This window comes from Salvelinus fontinalis, chromosome 41, assembly GCF_029448725.1.
Source record: "Salvelinus fontinalis isolate EN_2023a chromosome 41, ASM2944872v1, whole genome shotgun sequence".
In the NCBI taxonomy this organism is placed as follows: Eukaryota; Metazoa; Chordata; class Actinopteri; order Salmoniformes; family Salmonidae; genus Salvelinus; species Salvelinus fontinalis.
Genome location: NC_074705.1, coordinates 17,648,831 through 17,667,797, shown reverse-complemented (window position 1 = coordinate 17,667,797; position 18,967 = coordinate 17,648,831). Strand labels below are relative to the sequence as shown.

Below are 18,967 nucleotides of genomic sequence, written 5' to 3'. Positions count from 1 at the left end.
TGATTTAAAAGATACTGTTGCACAAACACGCTGATTTAGGCCTACACCATCACTGGTATCAGGCTGTATAGATAGCAACGTTTTCTTTGACTCAGTACATTTAATAGCTAGCTAGCCAGTTAACTAGTGATTAGCATTAGAGGCTAACACAATTTAGCTAAAACATGCCAAGGAAAAACAGACCAGCTGTTTGCAGATGCAAGAAAAACAAACTAATAATGTAATTATAGAACGCTTGTAGATATATATTAAGAAGCAAAGTGAACACAACATCGTTGTCATCAACATTGTTGCATGTGCTGCATTGACCTTGCAGACTGAACGCAAGTGTCTCGTGGTGAAGCAACAACAAATGCGCTCCTTGAGTGACGGGTTGGGACTAGGTCTGTGTGGAAAGCGGCATGGAGAGAGTGGAGAGGGATGACTCAAGGAGCGGTGTAAACTATAAAAATGGATGTTACACAAGGCATATCACATTTAACAAACATTCAAATACTGTTATAGAAGGTAAAGTAAAAACCCATAATGGTCCATGCATCAATAATGGTATATACCGCCGAGCCATATTCTATGGTATTGAATAAAGCTGATAAAGAAAAATACAAAGCCCCATTTGAGAGGGAGATGCAAGTCCAGCAAAGCAGAGTTCCAACCAACCTTTGCTGTTAAGACGTGGTAAGACAAAGCAGAAAACCAAATAGCTGAATTAGCACACTAACACTAATCATTGGCACCAGAGCAGTATAGTGGGTCTCCTACAAGTCAAACAAAATTCAGCAGGCTATAGCACTGGAAAGTGAAACTACGGTGGCAAAGGGATTCTATGCTGTGACCAAAATCATATTACAAAATCAAAGCATGTCACTTCCTTCATGCTCCTCAAATTGAGAGAATTTGGGGTAGGGTGTCACTTCCAACAACAAAGTTCAATGCACATTAATCATTTATATGATCTTTCTTGACAGCCAAGCTGGCATGGCTTCTAGACAGTGGGGCTAGGTTTAGGTTGGCCCACAGGGTGTGTGTGAGGCAATGCCAAACATGGCTGTTAAAAATCATGCCCTCTATCTTTCTCTGCCGGTCTCGCTCTGATAAACACACACGCAAATGCACGCGTAGTGGCATGGCGAGATGTCAGACAGAAATATCCTAGAGTAGACATGTTTGTGAGGGATATTCATTTCATTAGCTAAACAAAAGAACCAAAATAATCCAACCTGTGCAAGACTAATGATGTCAGGGCAAGGGCACAGCACAGTTCTTGTTAGATATGGCCAGGTCCAGAGCCTTCTTTTCTATTGCAAAGACAAAGCTATGGCCATGTCATTCCTATTGAAGCTAAGCATAATATTTAAATTCTTAAGAGCCCACATCACAAAATAAAGCATACCTAGCTAGCAAGCTAACTGGCAGCTAACTGTCAATGCAGCTTCGTTAGCTAGCTCGTCAGTCTGCTAGCCGGTTGGCTTATATGATTGGTTGTTAGCTAGTCTGAAAATTCAGGCTGTAATACATCATTAATTGGTATATACAGCCAGACATATGTTTGTGAAAAATCTTGTAAAATGTTCCTTACAAAGCAGAATGTTGCATAAAATGACATTGAAACTTATTCTACCGGTTGTTTGTGCAGTTTGTCCTTCAGCTGCTTGAAATGAGGGAAATATCCACAGGAAAGAATTGTTTATTATTTGCCCAACTTTTTAGCAGTAGGTAGGTATATGGTTCAGTTAGTCACCTAGGTAAAATTAGTTTATATTCGATATTCAGTTCTCTCTCATCAATAGCTATGGAGCCAAGCATGCCATGGCAACGAACATGGTATATTCGGAATCAGGGGAAGATGCAACAAAACTCACAAAAAAAGCTGTGGATTGTTCTCTATCCTCCCCTGATATACAATTTCCATTGTCATGGCATGCTTGGGTCAATATCTATTGACGAGAGAACCGAATATCAAATATAAAACTACCTTTACCTCGGTGACGAACCCAACCATATAATAATATCTGTAGTTACCTACCTGCTCTCTAAACAGTCGGGTAAACAATACTTTCCTGTGGATATTTTGTCTCAAATAAAGAGCAGCTGAAGGGAAGGACAAACCACACAGGCAACCGGTAGAATAAGTTCAAATATACAACATTGTTTTGTAAGGAACATTTACACGATTTTGCACACAAATGTTTCAGCCCGTATATAACTTACCAATTCATTGTACATAACAGTCTTATTAATCTGACTGGTTGCTAACTGACGTTAATGCACATACTAATTGCCTTGCTTAACATCACATTCAACACAAATTAACTTGGTTAGCTAGTTGGCAAGGTAAGGAACCTTGGAAACATCATCCACTAAAATTCATACAATGGCATCTGACTGGTCAGCTAGCTAATAACACGAAATGGGTTGATAAGTGCAGTGCAGCGATTTCCTACCGACCGTCTTGTCTGCCCCCTACCAGCTACTGTTACCAGCTAGCGCGAGCCAGGCTAGCCAGAAATTCTTCCAAATTTGTACTGATTGATTACCATATTTTTCTTACCTCGTCATTCGTTTTCCATTCTTAAATAATTGATAAGCTAAGGTACTGTGTGTTACTTATAAGATCAAATCGAATGGTCGATTTAGCGAGATATTTTCCCTTTAATTCCAAATTCCCTTCCACCATGGACCCGCCGTAAGGCTAAGCAAATTGGGAAATGGGGTACTACCGCGAGATGTTGAGTTTTCTGAGTATCGGCAGTATCTGGCCAATCAGCGAACGATATAATATGATCGACGTAAAATTGTACTAATCAGAAATAGCACAAATGTGATGGAAGTGCCCTATTGGACTATAATCGCTGATTGACAATGAATTTTGTGAATGCGATAAATCAAAAGACCAATGGCCAGCTTAAGTCAACCTCCCGGTATCAACATTTTTGGGCGTACAGAGGAACTAAAGGAAAACATACAAATAGTTGTTGGTGCATGTAGTTAGCTAACTTTCTGCCCATTTTCTTTTAACCGAAGACCGTTAACTAATATCACATGTCCAAAATGACATGTATTTGTTTTGTAAGATATCTGCATACTCATTGACATGGTTTAACAAGAATTTTGGCAGTACAAGTTTCTACTTTCAATGCACAGGTAAACAAACAGCATTGCTAGCTAACGTTAGTTGCTCTTATTGCGCGTGAATTTCACCTGCTGACAGTTTTTCCACCATGAAAGGGCTTTACTGTAAACTGGGTGAAACCGCTGCAGAGGCGAAATTTGTCATCCAGGAAACGGTGAGTGCCCAGCATAATAATATAGCTGTCACTTTAGTCTAGCATGCCAACAATTTTATCAGAAAGGCTCATAACGCTAGTTTTCTGTCTGACAAACTCACTGATTGTCTTTTCAACATGTCGCAGAATGTACCCAGTGCCCTCGGTAGCAACCAGGTCAAAGTGCAAGTGAAGGCATGTGCCCTTAGTCCACTGGATATAAAAGTAAGTGTAAATGTGTGTTGTACTCATTGTATTGTCAATGTTGACTATATAGACCTAGCAATAGCCCTACTGTCTCAGTCATAATGGACAAGACTTACTGTTGTCACTTTCAATATGCTGCTGAAAATAAGTATCAGCCCCTGTATTTTGTTTTTTATTTATATATATATATATATATATATATATATATATATATTTTGTTGACCAAAGTATGTGTGTTGCTTTTGGTCAGTGTTGCTATAGGATAGGCCTGCCTTACATGACCACACAGCATGTATGGCTGTATGGGATACTTGTCACATTTCCTTACCCTCTCTCCTCTGGTTAGGATCTAAAGTTCCAAAGGGACCTGGTGCCAGTAGGGAGGGAGATTGTTGGGATCGTCCTCCAAGGTAAACAGAATATTCACTAATTGACCTTGTTTATCACTTTGATGTTAATTACACAATGAACTATAATTTTAAAGCTTTAATCTTTTGCAATGTTTTTGTTCTGTTTTTCAGTTGGGCCTAAGGTGACATTTTTCCAACCTGATGATGAAGTTGTAGGTAAATGTTACAGGTGGGATCTGAACCTGCTACATAAGGATAAATCATAGAGCTTCAAAACATCCCCTTATTTCGATGATTTTGACATTGTCAACGGCAATGTACCCGATAACCTATTGAAAGACCCTAACATTTTAATAATTTCTGGATATGACCATTGTGTATTTATCTAGACTTTGCTTTTCCCTTCTTCCACGTGACAGGAATTCTGCCCTTGGATACAGCAATGTCTGGTTTGTGCGATGCCGTTGTCATCAACGAATATCATCTTGGTATGTTGCACACATCCAAAGGTTACGCAAGAGTACATCTATAGCATCTATTAGTATTTGTTGGTACAAATTAACAAAGTAATTACGAGATTCTTTGGTACAAATTAAGTCATTGTTTCTTCTGCAATAATGAGTGACTTGTGTTCGCTCACCAGTGCAGAAGCCAGAGAAGTTAAGCTGGGTGGAGGCGGCAGGGGCCATTCGGGATGGACTGCGGGCCTATACAGCCCTCCATACCCTAGCCCGTATGGCATCCGGGCACACTCTGCTGGTGCTGGACGGAGCCAGTGTAGGTATTTCCCTATAGTGGCCCCTCATCGGAGCATTCAATGGCACGGTATAAATCCATAGTTGGACATCACAAGAAGATGTCAGCAAAGAATCTTAATAGTAGCACACCATTTCTCTTTAAGAGAACAAGACTACTAACTGTAATTTTGGCTGTGTTTATACCTTTCAGCCCTTTGGAGTTCTGGCCATCCAGCTGGCCCACTACCATGGGGTTAAAGTACTGGCATCAGCCCTGTCCTCCGAAGACCAGAAGTTCCTGGAGCAGCTTCGGCCCAGCATCGGTGAGAACAGGGAGGGGGGCAAATGTGTGTGTGTAAATAGAGTAGCGGTGTCACAGTAGAGAAGTTGTTGGAAGTTGAGGATTGTAAATGAATGCAACCGGGTAATAACGGATGCCAAGAGACAGTGTTATTATCCGTTACCTAAACCACGCTCATCATGAAAAATACAGTAGTAAAGTTCTGACAGCAACACACAGGGCCGGTTTCTCAGACACAGGTTAAGCATAGTCCCGGACTGAAAAGCATGCTAGATGGAAATTCACTGGGAAACTGGCCCGTAGTATTTAATCCTAGTCTATGCGCTCTGTTTCCTCTGTCACTTTTCCACTCAAATCACGCATTCTAGGAGTGCGAGAGTCTCTTGTAGGTAAGTCTTGTGTGTGTCCTCTTGGAGGGCAATGGGAATGGAGTACCAAAAATGCTTATTTATTGTTGGTACACTGTTTGGCGTGTATCCTTAAGTGTTTTCCCTGTCCTGTGTCTAGCCAGGGTGATAGGTGTGTGGGATTCCAAGGTAGACCTGGTGGATTCTTGTTTGGAAGAGACGGGCGGTCTAGGGGTGGACATTGTCATGGACTCTGGAGGTAAGAAGCCAACGTAGGGCCGAAGGTGGTTGTTTGTTATCCATTATGCTAGCTAGCTTTGTCTAACATGAATCGTAGTGCTGTGAGTGTGTGTGCTTCTGTGATTTTGTATCTTAACACAAAACAGTAAAGGTTTGTAACAGGAATAGAAGGAAAATGGATTCGCTGTTGTGCCCTGTTGTTTTTATACCATTGACACAGGCTTAAGAGGTGTCCTTCAAAGTTATTGTGGTGATGTGTGTGTGTGTTCCCTCCAGTGAGATTGCATGAGGAGGAGCCAGAGGCCAGGTGTCTTCTGCCTTACAAGCATGACATCATCACCCTGCTCGGGGTCGGAGGTCACTGGGTTACAACTGAGCAAAACCTACAGGTAGATGGAAGTCAAGTATTCTATCCATCCAACCATTCGTGTTGGATTAGAGCAGCCATTTGGCAGTTCAGTTCCACTAATCATCATATAAGATTTATTCATCACTACTTGTCACACTCATACATTGCCATGGGTGATTGTTTGTGTTTGTTACAGCTTATTAATGTGTGCTTTCTGAGAAGTTAATTATACTGCAAAAAACAGACCATGAATGCTGCCAATGTCATGCAGGGAGTAGTGAAGAGATCTGGGTTAGATCGTGTTTCCTGTAATAATGTGTTTATCTGTCTTCCCATTGACCTTCAAGTGGATTTGCTCAAGTTTGTACACAACGTCTTTGTTTGGGGTTTAATCTGAGCTCGTCTCTCTCTTCTGTTTTTCAGCTGGACCCTCCAGATAGCCGCAGCCTCTTCCTGAAGGCCGCCTCCCTGTCTTTCCTCAACGAGGAGGTGTGGGGGGCTTCCAGTGCCCGCCAGGGGAGGTACCTCCGTATCCTTTAGCTTACCCCAGCCCCTCTGGGTCAGCCTCTGGAGGGGGCAGGAATTTTAAAATCTCCTAACTATAATTCATTGAGATGAAACAAACAGATTGAAATTAAAATCTGATATAAGCGGTTGAGCATGGATAATAGAATTGCTAATATGTTACATGTTAACCTTACATGCTCCTTTTCAGACATCATGAAGGATATAGTGGAGAAGCTTTCCACTGGGACCTTAAGGTACAGAACTGCAATAATGAGTGTGTATGTGCAGTGCAAGTGTGAATAAGCTAGGGCCTCCCGAGTGGCGCAGCGGTCTAAGGCACTGCATCGCAGAGCTAGAGGTGTCACTACAGACCCGGGTTCGAACCCAGGCTGTTTTGCAGCCGGCCGCGACCGGGAGACCCATGAGGCAGCGCACAATTGGCCCTGCGTTGTCCGGGTTAGGGGCGGGTTTGACCGGCCTGGATGTCCTTGTCCCATCGTGCTCTAGCGCCTCCTTGTGGCAGACTGGGTGCATGCACGCTGACTTCGGTCGCCAGTTGTATGGTGTTTCCTCCAACACGTTGATGCGACTGGCTTCCAGGTTAAGCAAGCAGTGTTTCAAGAAGCAGTGCGGCTTGTCAGGGTCGTGTGTCGGAGGACACATGGCTCTCGACCTTCGTCCGTACGGGAGTTGCAGCAATGGGACAAGACTGTACCTACCAATTGGATATCACGAGATGGGTGAAAAGTAAAAAATATATATATGTTTGAATAAGCATGGTTATACTGTACATTTGTTCTTGGTATGTTGATGAGTTTGTGTTTATCCTGGTGGACAGTGCTCACTTTGCCCTCTGTCTTATGCAGGCCCCAGCTAGAGGACCCGGTGCCTTTGTATGATGCCACAGTTTCCATGGAGATGGTGCAAAAGAAACAAGTCCGGAAGAGGTTGGTTATTCAACTCTGAGGCGGACAGACACTCTGGTCCAGCATTCCCCTTGTCAAAGACAGGCTCCCAAATTCTGCCTCGTATTTGTGGCCAGCAGTGGTGGGAAAAGTACCCAATTGTCATACTTGAGTAATAGTATAGATACCTTAAAAGAAAGTAAAAGTGAAAGTCACCCAGTAAAATACTACTTGAGTAAGTCTAAAAGTATTTGGTATTAAATGTACTTAATTATCAAAAGTAAATGTAATTGCTAAAATATACTTAAGTATCAAAAGTAAATTCCTTATATTAAGCAAAGCAGACGGCACCATTTTCTTGTTTATAAAATGTAGATAGCCAGGGGCACACTCCAGCACTCAGACATTATTTTCAAAAGATGCATGTGTTTAGTGAGTCCGCCAGACCATAGGCAGCAGGGATGACCACGTGTTCTTTTGATAAGTGTGTGAATTTCACAATTTTCCTGTCCTGCTAAGCGTTCAAAATGTAACGAGTACTTTTGGTTGGCAGGGAAAATGTATGGAGTAATAAGTACCAATATTTTCTATAGGTATGTAGTGAAGTAAAAGTTACCCAAAAAACAACTTAAGTAGTACTTTATACCACTGGTTGCCAGTCATTCCAGTACAATGTAAATATGTGCTAAGAGTCCGTTTGAGTTGATCAAAACATATCAAATGAGATGGATATCTAATGATGTTTGCTCTGCTTAGTGTAATTACATTCAACACATTGAGGCTTGTCTTTTTATTAAAAACCTTTGTGGTTAACCCTCAAGCATGAATCATTGTCATTTTTTACAGCCTCCAACAGAGCAACACATACATCAGTGGCGTTTAGTATGACACACCGTAGCAAATCATTTGCAACAGAAAACATCTGTAGAACCTAGAAGTTTTATTCCGTTTGGTGCCTTACTGAACATGACCCAGCTTGAATTCTACATAAACTGCAACTGCTTTTCGTGTGTCATTTGTGACCAGAGAAATTCTTGCTAAATTATTTAATCTAAGGTGGGGAAAAAACAATGTCCTGTTTCTGGAGGCTTTCTGGGATTGGAGAAGTACCATTGTCCACCTGTACCGCTCTCTGAGGGCATATCAGAAGTGTTGAGACGGGTCACTTCCAAATAGTTTGTCCTTCCAGTCAACGCTCTGTTGTCAAGTGACCCTCACTGTGTTTGGCCAGAGTTAACAGGGCTGCATTCAGTACATAATGTAATAGAACGTTCAATTGAACAGAAACCATGCTGTACTGAATGACCAATTGGGGGAAAAACAACAAAACATGGCAGGATTTGGTTGTGGGTTCAAAATGCACAGCTGTTCTTTAAAAATGTCACTCATTGCTTCAACCCACACCCTGGCAAACCCACCGACCGGAGCAAACGTATTTCAAAGTCTGTTCAAGAACATACAAGAAGTTTGGGGGAACTGTGTCATTCAGTACAAACTGTTCCGCAATGTAGCAAACGTTAACATACCCCTGATGTCTGAGGTCGTTGACCTATCAATAGACAGGTTTCCATTGACCCAGGTTTATTCAACAAAAGCAATGTAGCAAAAGAAATCATTGCGGCGGGTAATGGAAATGGCAGATGAGACATTTTCTAAAGATGGACCAAAAATTGTATACTTCGAACTTTCTTTGTTGCGACAAATTGACAGTAACTGTTTTTTGGATAAGATTGCTGAATACTTTTAGGGTATGTGGGCACGTGATGTCATCATCCACTCTACATTTAATATTAAATGCCTACTGCTTACAAATAACAATTTTCCAACTATAAAAATAGCACAAGGATTGTCCTGACTTAAGAATACTACCACTTGCTTTTCTGGTTGGCTGAATGCAAGTTTCACCTTCCAATTATTTCAGTGCAAGTTTCAACATGGCACAGACTAGCCTAGGCAGCCGATAGTGCCTGCCCATGGGCGCTAGAGCCTAGGCTATACGTTGGCACATGAGAATTATTAAAATATGGCAAATATTAGTCAATTGTTGCCAGGGGCACAACTTTCACTTCACTGGGGACATGTCCCCGTCCCCCCCACCACCACATTCTGAAATTGCATTTTTATAATTGGAATGTAATACAAAATGAGGCAACGATGAGCTTTAGGACCATGCCAATGCCTCTGAGTGTTCAGGTAGGCTGTTTATCCAATTGGATAAAAAAAATGTATGTCCCCAACACTTCTAAAACTAAAGTTGTGCACTTGAACCACATTTTTATTCTACACTAGGTTTTGTTGTAAATTGTTTTTTTGGTGGGATGTTATTACATCCAGCGGTTTTTAATCGACAAAATAGTTAAATGGAAATGCACCCTAGCAGGCAATTGTCACATCTATTTTCTATGCAATCGTTCAAAATGTTGACCAAAAAAATAAATCACTGGACAAGTTAATGGAAACATAGCTAGTGACCGTGCCCTTTTGCTGAGCCAATTCATTGCACTGATAATGAAACAGACATGGTTGTCTCCTCATAGAAGCATAGCCTGTGATAAATAAAGTGACTGGTTCTGGAACGTCATACTAAGTTGTGCATGCCGTTCTGTCTGCTTGGCAACAATTGTTTCTGGTTAAGACCCAAAATTCCTTGCTCCTCTCGTCGTAGACATTCCACCACAGCTAGCTGCTCCTTGAGAGACGCGTCTGCCCTCTCTGTTAGTTGGGATATCTGGAAAAACAGAGGATAAAGCCTCAACACAATTTCAAAACAAACTCATTGTCAGATCCTAGAATCAGCACATCAGCTAAATCCTAAATAAGCTTGCTCCACTACGTCTGTAGGTGCAAATATCTGTTAAAGTGGCCAATGGAGAATAACTGAAACCAATTCAACTTGAATGTTATGGATATAGCCATGGGTATCAAGTGCAACTCACAACCACGGTACCTTGTCTTCATGATTTTCTTAGCTTTTCTGCTTCGCTCTTTGTGCTTTTGTGTCTGTTCTCCGCATTTCTTTCCTGCTCTCGATTTGTCTGTATTCATTTTTGTCCTTCTCTGCTCCTGAATTCTGTTTGTCTCTCTGACCTTCCTATATCTCACCTCTGTTGGTCTTCTTCATGAGTTTTTGTCCTTTCTCTAGTCTTGTATCATTTCAGACTATCTATTCTTCATCCTACCTCTGAGGCTTCAAGTGATCGGCACTATACATACTGCCTTTTTGTTAAGGGTGACAGAGTTTCCAACTATTCTTCCTATTATATATGGACCTCAAGTTCTTGGTAATCCGGTCACCCTGAGGACCATTTTACCTGCCATTAGAGACTGACAACTCTTGCCTTATGTCACGACATGTTTTGTGAGCGTCTATGGGTTGTTTTTTTTCTATTTTGGATTTAAATGTCAGGTCTCTTTTTCCTACTGTACCTTGTCCAGAGCTCTAGTGTTGTCAACTATCAGGTAGTGACAAAGCCTAAGGGCTGCATCGACACTCCACTCCTCTCTGTCCTGGCTCACCACCGCCCCCAAGAGGACACTCTTCCAAAAAGGGCTGAAAGACACATTCACACTTAAAAATCATTCCAAATTTAAGCAATCTTGATCTGCGATTGGTACACACATTTTGGGACTTTTATATTTAAATACACTACATGATCAAATTAGTGGATTTGACCATTTCAGCCACACCCGTTGCTGACAAGTGTATACAATTTAGCACACAGCCATGCAATCACCATAGACAAACATTGGCAGTAGAATGGCCCATACTGAAGAGCTCAGTGACTTTCAACGTGGTACTGTCATAGGATGCCACCTTTCCAACAAGTCAGTTTGTCAAATTTCTGCCCTGTTAGAGCTGCCCCAGTAACTAAGTGCTGTTATTGTGAAGCTCACTGCCATTGGATTCTGGACAGTGGAAACAAGTTGTCTGGAGTGATGAATCACACTTCACCATCTGGCAGTCCGGTAGACGAATCTGGGTTTGGCAGATGCCAGGAGAAAGCTACCTGCCTGAATGCATAGTGCCAACTGGGGCTGTTTTTCATGGTTCGGACTAGGCCCCTTAATTTCAGTAAAGGGAAATCTTAACAATGACCTTCTAGATGATTCTGTGCTTTCAACTTTGTGTCAAGAGTTTTTGAAGATGGCCCTTTTCTGTTTCAGCATGACAATGCCCCGTGCACAAAGCAAGGTCCTTACAGAAATGGTTTGTCGAGATCTTTGTGGAAGAACTTGACTGGCCTGCACAGAGCCCTGAATTCAACCCCATCGAACACCTTTGGGATAATTAAGAACGCTAACTGCAAGCCAGGCCTAATCGCCCAACATCAGTGCCCGACCTCACTAATGCTCGTGGCTGAATGGCCAGTCCCCGCAGCAATGTTCCAACATCGAGTGGAAATCCTTCCCAGAAGAGTAGAAGCTGTTATAGTAGCAAAGGGGGGACCGACTCCATATTAATGCCCATGATTTTGGAATGAGATGTTCGACGAGCAGGTGTCCACATGATGTGTATACCCATTGATTCTAGAATAATATAATTTATAAATGCCTCATGAGCTTAATTCAACAGTTGTACCCAATCAGAACTAAATATAAGCTTGTTTTTACTCTGTTTATAAACAATGTAATTGTAAAACACTATAGCCTCAAAACACGGTTTTAATATCATTTAATGATTTAATGAGCCATTGATTTAATGAGCCATTCGCAGTTTCACTGTACCGGCCGTGTATACTTAGACTTGCATGGCTTAATCTTTGAGACAAACATATGCTACTGGCAGGATCAGTCAGTTCTTGGATCCTATTTGTTATATTTCTCCAGCCCCACCCCTTAGCTGTTTACCTAAGCAGTGGTGGGGGTGTGACCGCTTTGTTATTATTTGAACTGCAGATTGCCCCTCTAAGAATGTTTTGCAGCTGCTGTTGATTGTGTTAGAAAACGGAAAGATTATATTTCTTACTATTGTTCTGTCTTAAGTGACAGCAGCCTGAGGGCGGTCATCAGTCTCCAGGAGGGCCCATCCAAACTAAGGGTCAAGTTTCTGTTTTAGAGAGAGAGAGAGAGAGAGAGGGCAAGTGAACTCATGGTACTGTAAATACTGGCATCTGTACGAGACAGCAGTAAGTTGTGATGCTGATAACACTTACGCTAAAAAGTCATTTTTCTTCAGGAAGAGTAGCTTCTGTGCCAGCTGATTTATGTCTGTTATACAGATGCACTGTTGAAGGATAACTGGAAAACACATGAATAACCAAAAAAATAAAAAGTCAATTGGCTCTATTGGTTGGAAATTGGGATAGGGACAGCGTAATAAATGCATACTAAATATTACAGCAAACATAAGGCCAAACTAACTTGAGGAGCGAGCTCTAACTTTTGCGTACATCATGCATTGATGTCAATGGCGTGCAGAACTCAAGTTAGGATTGAGACCATGAACATATAATCGTTGCTGAAAACAACTGGTCCGTGTACCGTTTTATCCCACTAATAAGCTAGCCTTCCTTACCTTGGTCCACATACACCACACTGTGAGGGTTTCCAGGAGCAACAAACCCATACTCTAACAGGAGACGTTGGTTGTCATGGGGACCGTAGCAGATAAAAGCCTGCTGGAATCTCTTGCAGCCTTGGACGCTACGGATCTCATAGCACCTGCTCACATGGCTGAAGCTCGCCTTTACCTGAGGACAGAGTACATTTTGATACTTCACTCTGATACCTTCAACTTGAACTGTCACCAGACAGAGATGTCAATATATATACACATATGTCTGAATATGCAGGCTATGGAAGAACTGGGACATTTTCAGCTTCCAGCAATTGTGTACAGATCATTGCGACATCATAGGGTCGTGCATTATCATGCTGAAACATGAGGTGATGGCGGAGGATGAATGGCAAGACAATGGGCCTCAGGATCTTGTCCCGGTATCTCTGTGCATTCAAATTGCCATCAATAAAATGCAATTGTGTTTGTTGTCCCTAGCTTATGCTTGCCCATATCATGACCCCACCACCACCGAGGGGCACTCTGTTCACAACGTTGACATCAGCAAACCGCTCACCCACACGACGCCATACACGTGGTTTGCGATTGTGAGGCCGGTTGGACGTACTACCAAATTCTCTAAAACGACGTTAGAGGCTGGTAAATTAACATTCAATTCTCTGACAACAGCTCTGGTGGACATTCCTGCAGTCAGCAGGCACACTCCCTCAAAACTTGAGACATCTTTGGCATCGTGTTGCGTGACAAAACTGCACATTTTAGTGGCCTTTTATTGTCCCCAGCACAAGATGAACCTGTGTAATGATCATGCTGTTCAATCAGCTTCTTGATATGCCACACCTGTCAGGTGGATGGACTATCTTGGCAAAGGAGAAATGCTCACTAGCAGGGCATGTAAACAAAAATCTGAAAGCAATAATCTTTGTGCATTTGTAAAATTTTGGGGATCTTATTTCAGCTCATGAAACATGGGACCAACACTTTACATGTTGCGTTTATATTTTTGTTGGAATCTAAACTGAATATTGTTCCATTTCACTGCCGTTTCACTTCAGTGAACGGAGCAGAGTTCAGTTTGGATTCCAGGTTAGTAATGACTAAGTTGTGTGTTCCTACATTGTAGGTGTACTCACTGCTCTCACCTGTATGGCTGGGCAGTGGTTGAGCAGGTCCAGGTAGGGGGCTAAGGCATACACATTTCTCTCCCTGGACATGTAGGGGCTGTGTTGGTGCTCCATGTACACAGTGCGTGTGTTCACACTGCACCATGCCCAGCGCAGCGCATCATACGTGAACACACTCTCTACGGGCTGACTGAAGAGAGGCTGGAGGGAGCTGAAGAAGTCCAACGAAGAGGAGTGCAGCTCCTGAACTGTGGCTCTCTGCTCCAGGGCCTTCCCACTCAGACTCCCCGGCAGCAGGTTGATGACCTCATCTGAGAAGTAAGCAGGGCACGTGTATTTTTTGGGCAGAACGTCGATGTAGGGCTTCCATTCTGCACGTTGGCCAAAATGTCTCTCAGAGATGAGGAAAGCACAGAGAGCTAAGAGAGGAGACACAGGCGGTTTCCATCTAGGAGAGGATTTAATGAAACATATCAACAAACCAGAAATATACATTTGTATCTATTTTTTTAACCAGATAGTTTTGTATTTGAACCGGACTTGAACATCAAGTTCTCAGCAGAGAACATTTTAAATGGAAACCGTTAACTCTAAAAAACTCTGCAACGTGACGTAAAAGCTGTCGAGTTCCGTTTAGTTCTGAAATGGAAGCTGTAGGTAATTATTTTGAAGCAGGGTAGCAAAGATAAATTCCTATTTACTACAAGAGCAGCTTTTATGTCAAGTTGCAGAGCATTGAGTAAACGGTTTCCACTGCAAAAATGTTTCTACTGTGTGCGACTAATGAATACACCCTTGGTGTGTGTGATGCTGTTTGTATGCGTTACCTTTCTATGTATTCACCAATGTAGCTCCTTAGAACAGTAGAGGTAGTTAAAAGGCATTTTTCAGGTAAGGAGATCACCAAATCGTCAGCCTAAAGTCAATCAAAACAAGAGTTTGAAGGCGTGCTGGAACCAAATTTGTATTTTAAGTAAAAGACAGGTATTCTCATAACCTTGATAGGCTGTAAGGTCATCAGTCCACGTCCTGTGTCTGTAAAGAAAAAGACAAAGCTGCTGGTTAGAAATGTATGAAGAATAGAAGACAACTCTTTATCCAAATTTATAACGTTTTGGCATCCATCTTGGCTCTGAAGGATTTCTACCTGAGAAGTGTGCAGGTACTAGAAGCTTGGAGCTGAAGCCTCTCTGTTGCAGCCATCTTCTTAGAGCCACAAATTGTGGTTCATGAGATAGTGTCACTGGAGAGGTAACAAATAGCACCACAAGGTAAGGCTAAGAAACATGAACCCAATTTGAGAATTATGAGGTTGACAGTAATGATTTGCACCTGACTGAACAGTTGTTTCTCTGCACTCCCGTTGCCTCTTCTTTCTCGCCCTTCTCCCATGTTGCTTCCTCGTCATGATGATGGGCTTTGATGGGAAATCATACCCAGACATTCGTATTAACTGGCAAACTCCGTGTTCTAATGTTGATAATAATCCCACTCATGCCTCCATTACTCACTGTCATGGTTATGTTGTTTAACTGTAAACATTTAGTTTTGATTTTCGTGGCTAGCTAATGCTGTTGCTAAACCCGTTTTGACATTAGTAATATGTAACGTTAGTATATCATATGGCCAAGAAATAAACGACTGGCTAGCTAACGTAACTACTTTGGGGTTTATCCAACTGTTTGACCAAGCAAGCAGCATGTGGTTGCGGTCATGGCTAGAGGGGATACCGTTTGTCAAATTTACCTCAAGGTGATCCCCCTTTTTTTGTTCATTTTAGCTAACCGTTTTCCTAACTTTAACCAAGTTGTCCTAACCTGATACGTTAATTATCCTAACCTGCAGCGGTAAATTCTAACCTGCTACAAGAAATCAATTCTGATACAAACTGTATCCCATCTAGTCAAACCCAGTGGCGTCACAAGTATCTCTCAGTAGGCTCTCTATTCGTCTATTGAATTATGTTAAAAGATAATTATCATATCATAGACAGATTATAATTGTGTAAAAGTTGATTTTGTAATTCAGCGCATACTCACCCAGATCTACATTTTAGTTTGTTATTCCGGTTCTGCGCAGTAGGCTGTTATTGTTACGGAAGCAAGCAAGTAGCCTAAAGCGTGTCAACCTCAGTGGTTTGAAGCCAGTTCTGTGACAGTACTATACGACACATCAAGAGTACCCCCACTGTAAAGTAAGTACATCAAAACTGCTGTACCATCGACTAACTTAACTGCTTCTGTTTTAGAGTAGTCACTTCAATTTAGCACACAACTAACTAACGTTAGCAAATTAGAACATATCGCTAGTTTGAGCAGCAAGGCGCTCTAGGGTTGCCTGGAGTGTATTCATTAGTCGGATTCCGTTGCAAAATGTTTTGGCATGGAAACCGTGTATCTACTCCAAACGAAAAACGTTTTGCAACGCAAACGAGAGTTTCTATTGGACAAATCCAGGTCCTCATAACGTTTTTAAACGGAATCTGGCTAATGAATACACCTCTGGTATAATCTAATTCTCTCGTAAACTTTGCATTTCAGGTATGCCAAAAGTTGCACTGGTGACTGGTTCCAATAAGGGGATTGGATTTGCAATTGTGCGGTCGCTTTGCAAGCAATTCAATGGTGATGTTTTCCTCAGTGGCCGGGATGCTGGCCGTGGAACAGCGGCTGTGGAGAGCCTGAAATCTGAAGGGCTGAAACCCCTCTTCCAACAGCTTGACATCGACGACCCAGAAAGTGTGCGCGCGGCCCGAGATTTCTTCAATGAGAAATATGGTGGCCTTGATGTGCTCGTTAACAATGCTGGGATTGCCTTTAAAAGTATGGAAATAAGTTGATAAAATGTAATAGCTACTATGATTGGCCATAATGATGCTATATGATGCCCCTTTGATCTGAGAGAAGTGTTGATAATTGGATATGGAGAAGGGCGAGCCGGTCAAGGATCGATTCAGACAAGGTGATAAATTGTATGACAAGCGACAGTTTAATTATGAGTAAAGATATCTGGTACAAGCGTATACGGTCTCGTTCCTTCGGCTCATAGAGAACCTCCAGAAAAAGCCCAGATAACAGAATGCATAGACATTTTATACAACACAGAAAGTAGGTTGAGTCTGGAAGTTCTGGTCCTTTGGTTGGTTCTGGACAGGTTGTTGTCTTCTCAGATTGGTCCTGATGAGCTGGGCGTCATCCTTCTGAGTCTTATAGCAAAAGTTCTTTGTTATCAAATGTTCAGCTAAGCAGGAGATTTTGTGTGTGCGTAGTCAGCCCTCCGTCCTTGAGTATGTGTGTGTGTCTGCACCCTTTTCTTATCAGTGTTTAGGAATGTTCTGTCAGCCATCTGTCTCTGGGTGTGTGAGAAACCCTGCTTAGAAAGAAGTTAGTTATAACAATGTAATAGCAATATGCTTGTGTTATTTTAAATGGTATTTATTACAGAAGACTGATGTTTATTTTACAGATGCTGATACTACACCCTTTGGAACCCAAGCTGAGGTGACTCTCAAAACGAACTTCTTTGCCACAAGAGACATGTGCAATGAGTTTCTCCCCATCATCAAACCAGGAGGTAATACTGTTAGAACAAGCCAACTGACAGCTAGAACACTGATGCATAGCAATAGATTGTAGAGCGTATCCCCTGGAACAGGGGGACCTTTTATGACCACACATCATTGTGTTTTATCACTTTCAGAACAATGATCTTCTGTGACCATACACATTCTAGGACCCTGTGTTTTTCCTGTGCCACAGAACCTCACAACCACATTACCCGCCCTCTCTCATAGTCATGGGGTTATTTTGCTGTGTCAATTGACAGTTGTTTGTGTCTGTCTGTCCTCAGGGAGGGTGGTGAACGTGTCTAGTGTTATGAGCTCCATCGCCCTGAACCGCTGCAGCCCTGAACTCCAGGCCCGGTTCCGCAGCAATGACATCACAGAGGAGGAGCTGGTGGGGCTGATGGAGAGGTTTGTCCAGGAGGCCCAGGCAGGGGCGCACTCCCAGGGGGGCTGGCCCGACACAGCCTACGGGGTGTCCAAAACAGGCCTCACCGTGCTCTCCAGGATCCACGCCCGCAAGCTGAGGCATGAGAGACCAGCTGACCAGATCCTTCTGAATGCATGCTGCCCGGGCTGGGTGAGGACCGATATGGCTGGGCCCAACGCCACCAAGTCACCTGACGAGGGCGCCATCACCCCCGTTTACCTGGCCCTGCTTCCTGCGGGGGCTGGGGAGCCGCAGGGACAGTTTGTGATGGACAAGAAGGTCCAACCGTGGTGAGGATTAGGTTATCGAGTAATGTGTGTATTCTGGAGGGGTTTAGAGTCTGGCTGTTCTCTGTGGGAATGGGGGTTAAATGCACTGTATACATTGGAAAGGACAACATCACAGGAAAATGCAGGAATGTTGATTTTTGGTACACAACAATGTGTACACCCAGGTGTATTTTTTTGTTGTTTATCCAATCTCACTCTAATAGTGTTTTTCAGGTCAATGGAAATAACCATGTTTTTAGCACCTATGTATGATATTGTATTTATTCAACATTTTACTAAGAGAACTTATTTTCACACCATCAGATGGGGCTCTGTTTAGCAAAAAAGTAGTTTTGCATGTTATTTTGGCAGTAATGTGTCACATATCAGTTTGCAAACAATGTAATTTCATAAAAATCATTTAGTTAATAAAGCTGCATACAAACTTGGTCTCTTTTGCTTTCTTTAGTAAGGCAGCTCCAAGATGCAGGTGTTTCAGATTAGCTCAGTACTTTCTGTGGTGTTAGGGCAGCCAGCGGAAAAAGTAGAGGTTGGTAATGTTCTCTAGTTGCACTGTGATTGGCTCAGTGTTCTGTCACGCATGGGGACCCTATGTCACCGCAAACTCTGCGGGTAGAACTCGAAAATTCAAGGCCTTTGGGTGGTGTCATAGTTACATTAGAAGTGCCCATCCAAGAAGGCTCAAGGTCATTGGCCATAGATAAAATTGTCAAATCACTTATCTACAGTAGCTTTGATGTCAACATCATACTTCCAAAATCTTCGCAAGCTAGCAGTCATCATGAATCAAGTCGACAATCTACTGGCAAATCCTAGTCATATGAAGAGAAATAATGA

General features: G+C 42.4%; 4 protein-coding genes across 12 annotated transcripts in view; 2 read left to right on the top strand and 2 right to left on the bottom strand.

The window, feature by feature from the left end:
• Positions 1-2,695, bottom strand: part of itsn1 (intersectin 1 (SH3 domain protein)) — a 63,891-nt gene extending 61,196 nt beyond the window's left edge. For all 6 annotated transcript variants that reach the window (XM_055908582.1, XM_055908584.1, XM_055908585.1 and 3 more), the window contains exon 1: positions 2,549-2,695. The gene's annotated coding sequence lies outside the window, so the exon portion shown is untranslated. The remainder of the gene's footprint in view (positions 1-2,548) is intronic.
• A 215-nt stretch (positions 2,696-2,910) lies between these two features.
• Positions 2,911-8,026, top strand: LOC129840227 (quinone oxidoreductase-like protein 1). Of its 4 annotated transcripts, XM_055907911.1 has the most exons (14): positions 2,911-3,141; positions 3,226-3,284; positions 3,411-3,488; positions 3,817-3,880; positions 3,992-4,036; positions 4,240-4,308; positions 4,464-4,597; positions 4,769-4,880; positions 5,227-5,247; positions 5,366-5,464; positions 5,722-5,834; positions 6,218-6,323; positions 6,510-6,555; positions 7,168-8,026. In XM_055907911.1, the coding sequence occupies exons 1-14, from the start codon at positions 3,054-3,056 to the stop codon at positions 7,265-7,267; spliced, it is 1,134 nt and encodes a 377-aa protein (XP_055763886.1). In that variant the 5' UTR covers positions 2,911-3,053; the 3' UTR covers positions 7,268-8,026. The 4 variants fall into 4 exon arrangements, with proteins under 4 accessions (XP_055763886.1, XP_055763887.1, XP_055763888.1 ...); XM_055907912.1 differs by lacking the exon at positions 5,227-5,247 and having other exon boundaries at positions 2,913-3,141; XM_055907913.1 differs by having other exon boundaries at positions 2,913-3,284.
• On the bottom strand, positions 7,982-15,976 carry setd4 (SET domain containing 4). The gene is made up of 11 exons (XM_055907910.1): positions 15,888-15,976; positions 15,181-15,265; positions 14,996-15,091; positions 14,846-14,883; positions 14,676-14,764; positions 13,867-14,296; positions 12,722-12,896; positions 12,360-12,444; positions 12,173-12,253; positions 10,633-10,756; positions 7,982-9,934 (listed from the first exon to the last, which is right to left on the bottom strand). The coding sequence occupies exons 2-11, from the start codon at positions 15,254-15,256 to the stop codon at positions 9,785-9,787; spliced, it is 1,344 nt and encodes a 447-aa protein (XP_055763885.1). The 5' UTR covers positions 15,257-15,265; positions 15,888-15,976; the 3' UTR covers positions 7,982-9,784.
• On the top strand, positions 15,954-18,558 carry cbr1 (carbonyl reductase 1). Its single transcript, XM_055907915.1, has 4 exons — positions 15,954-16,042; positions 16,389-16,670; positions 17,314-17,421; positions 17,698-18,558. Exons 2-4 carry the CDS (start codon positions 16,391-16,393, stop codon positions 18,132-18,134), a joined length of 825 nt encoding a protein of 274 aa, XP_055763890.1. The 5' UTR covers positions 15,954-16,042; positions 16,389-16,390; the 3' UTR covers positions 18,135-18,558.
• The last annotated feature ends 409 nt before the right edge of the window (positions 18,559-18,967 follow it).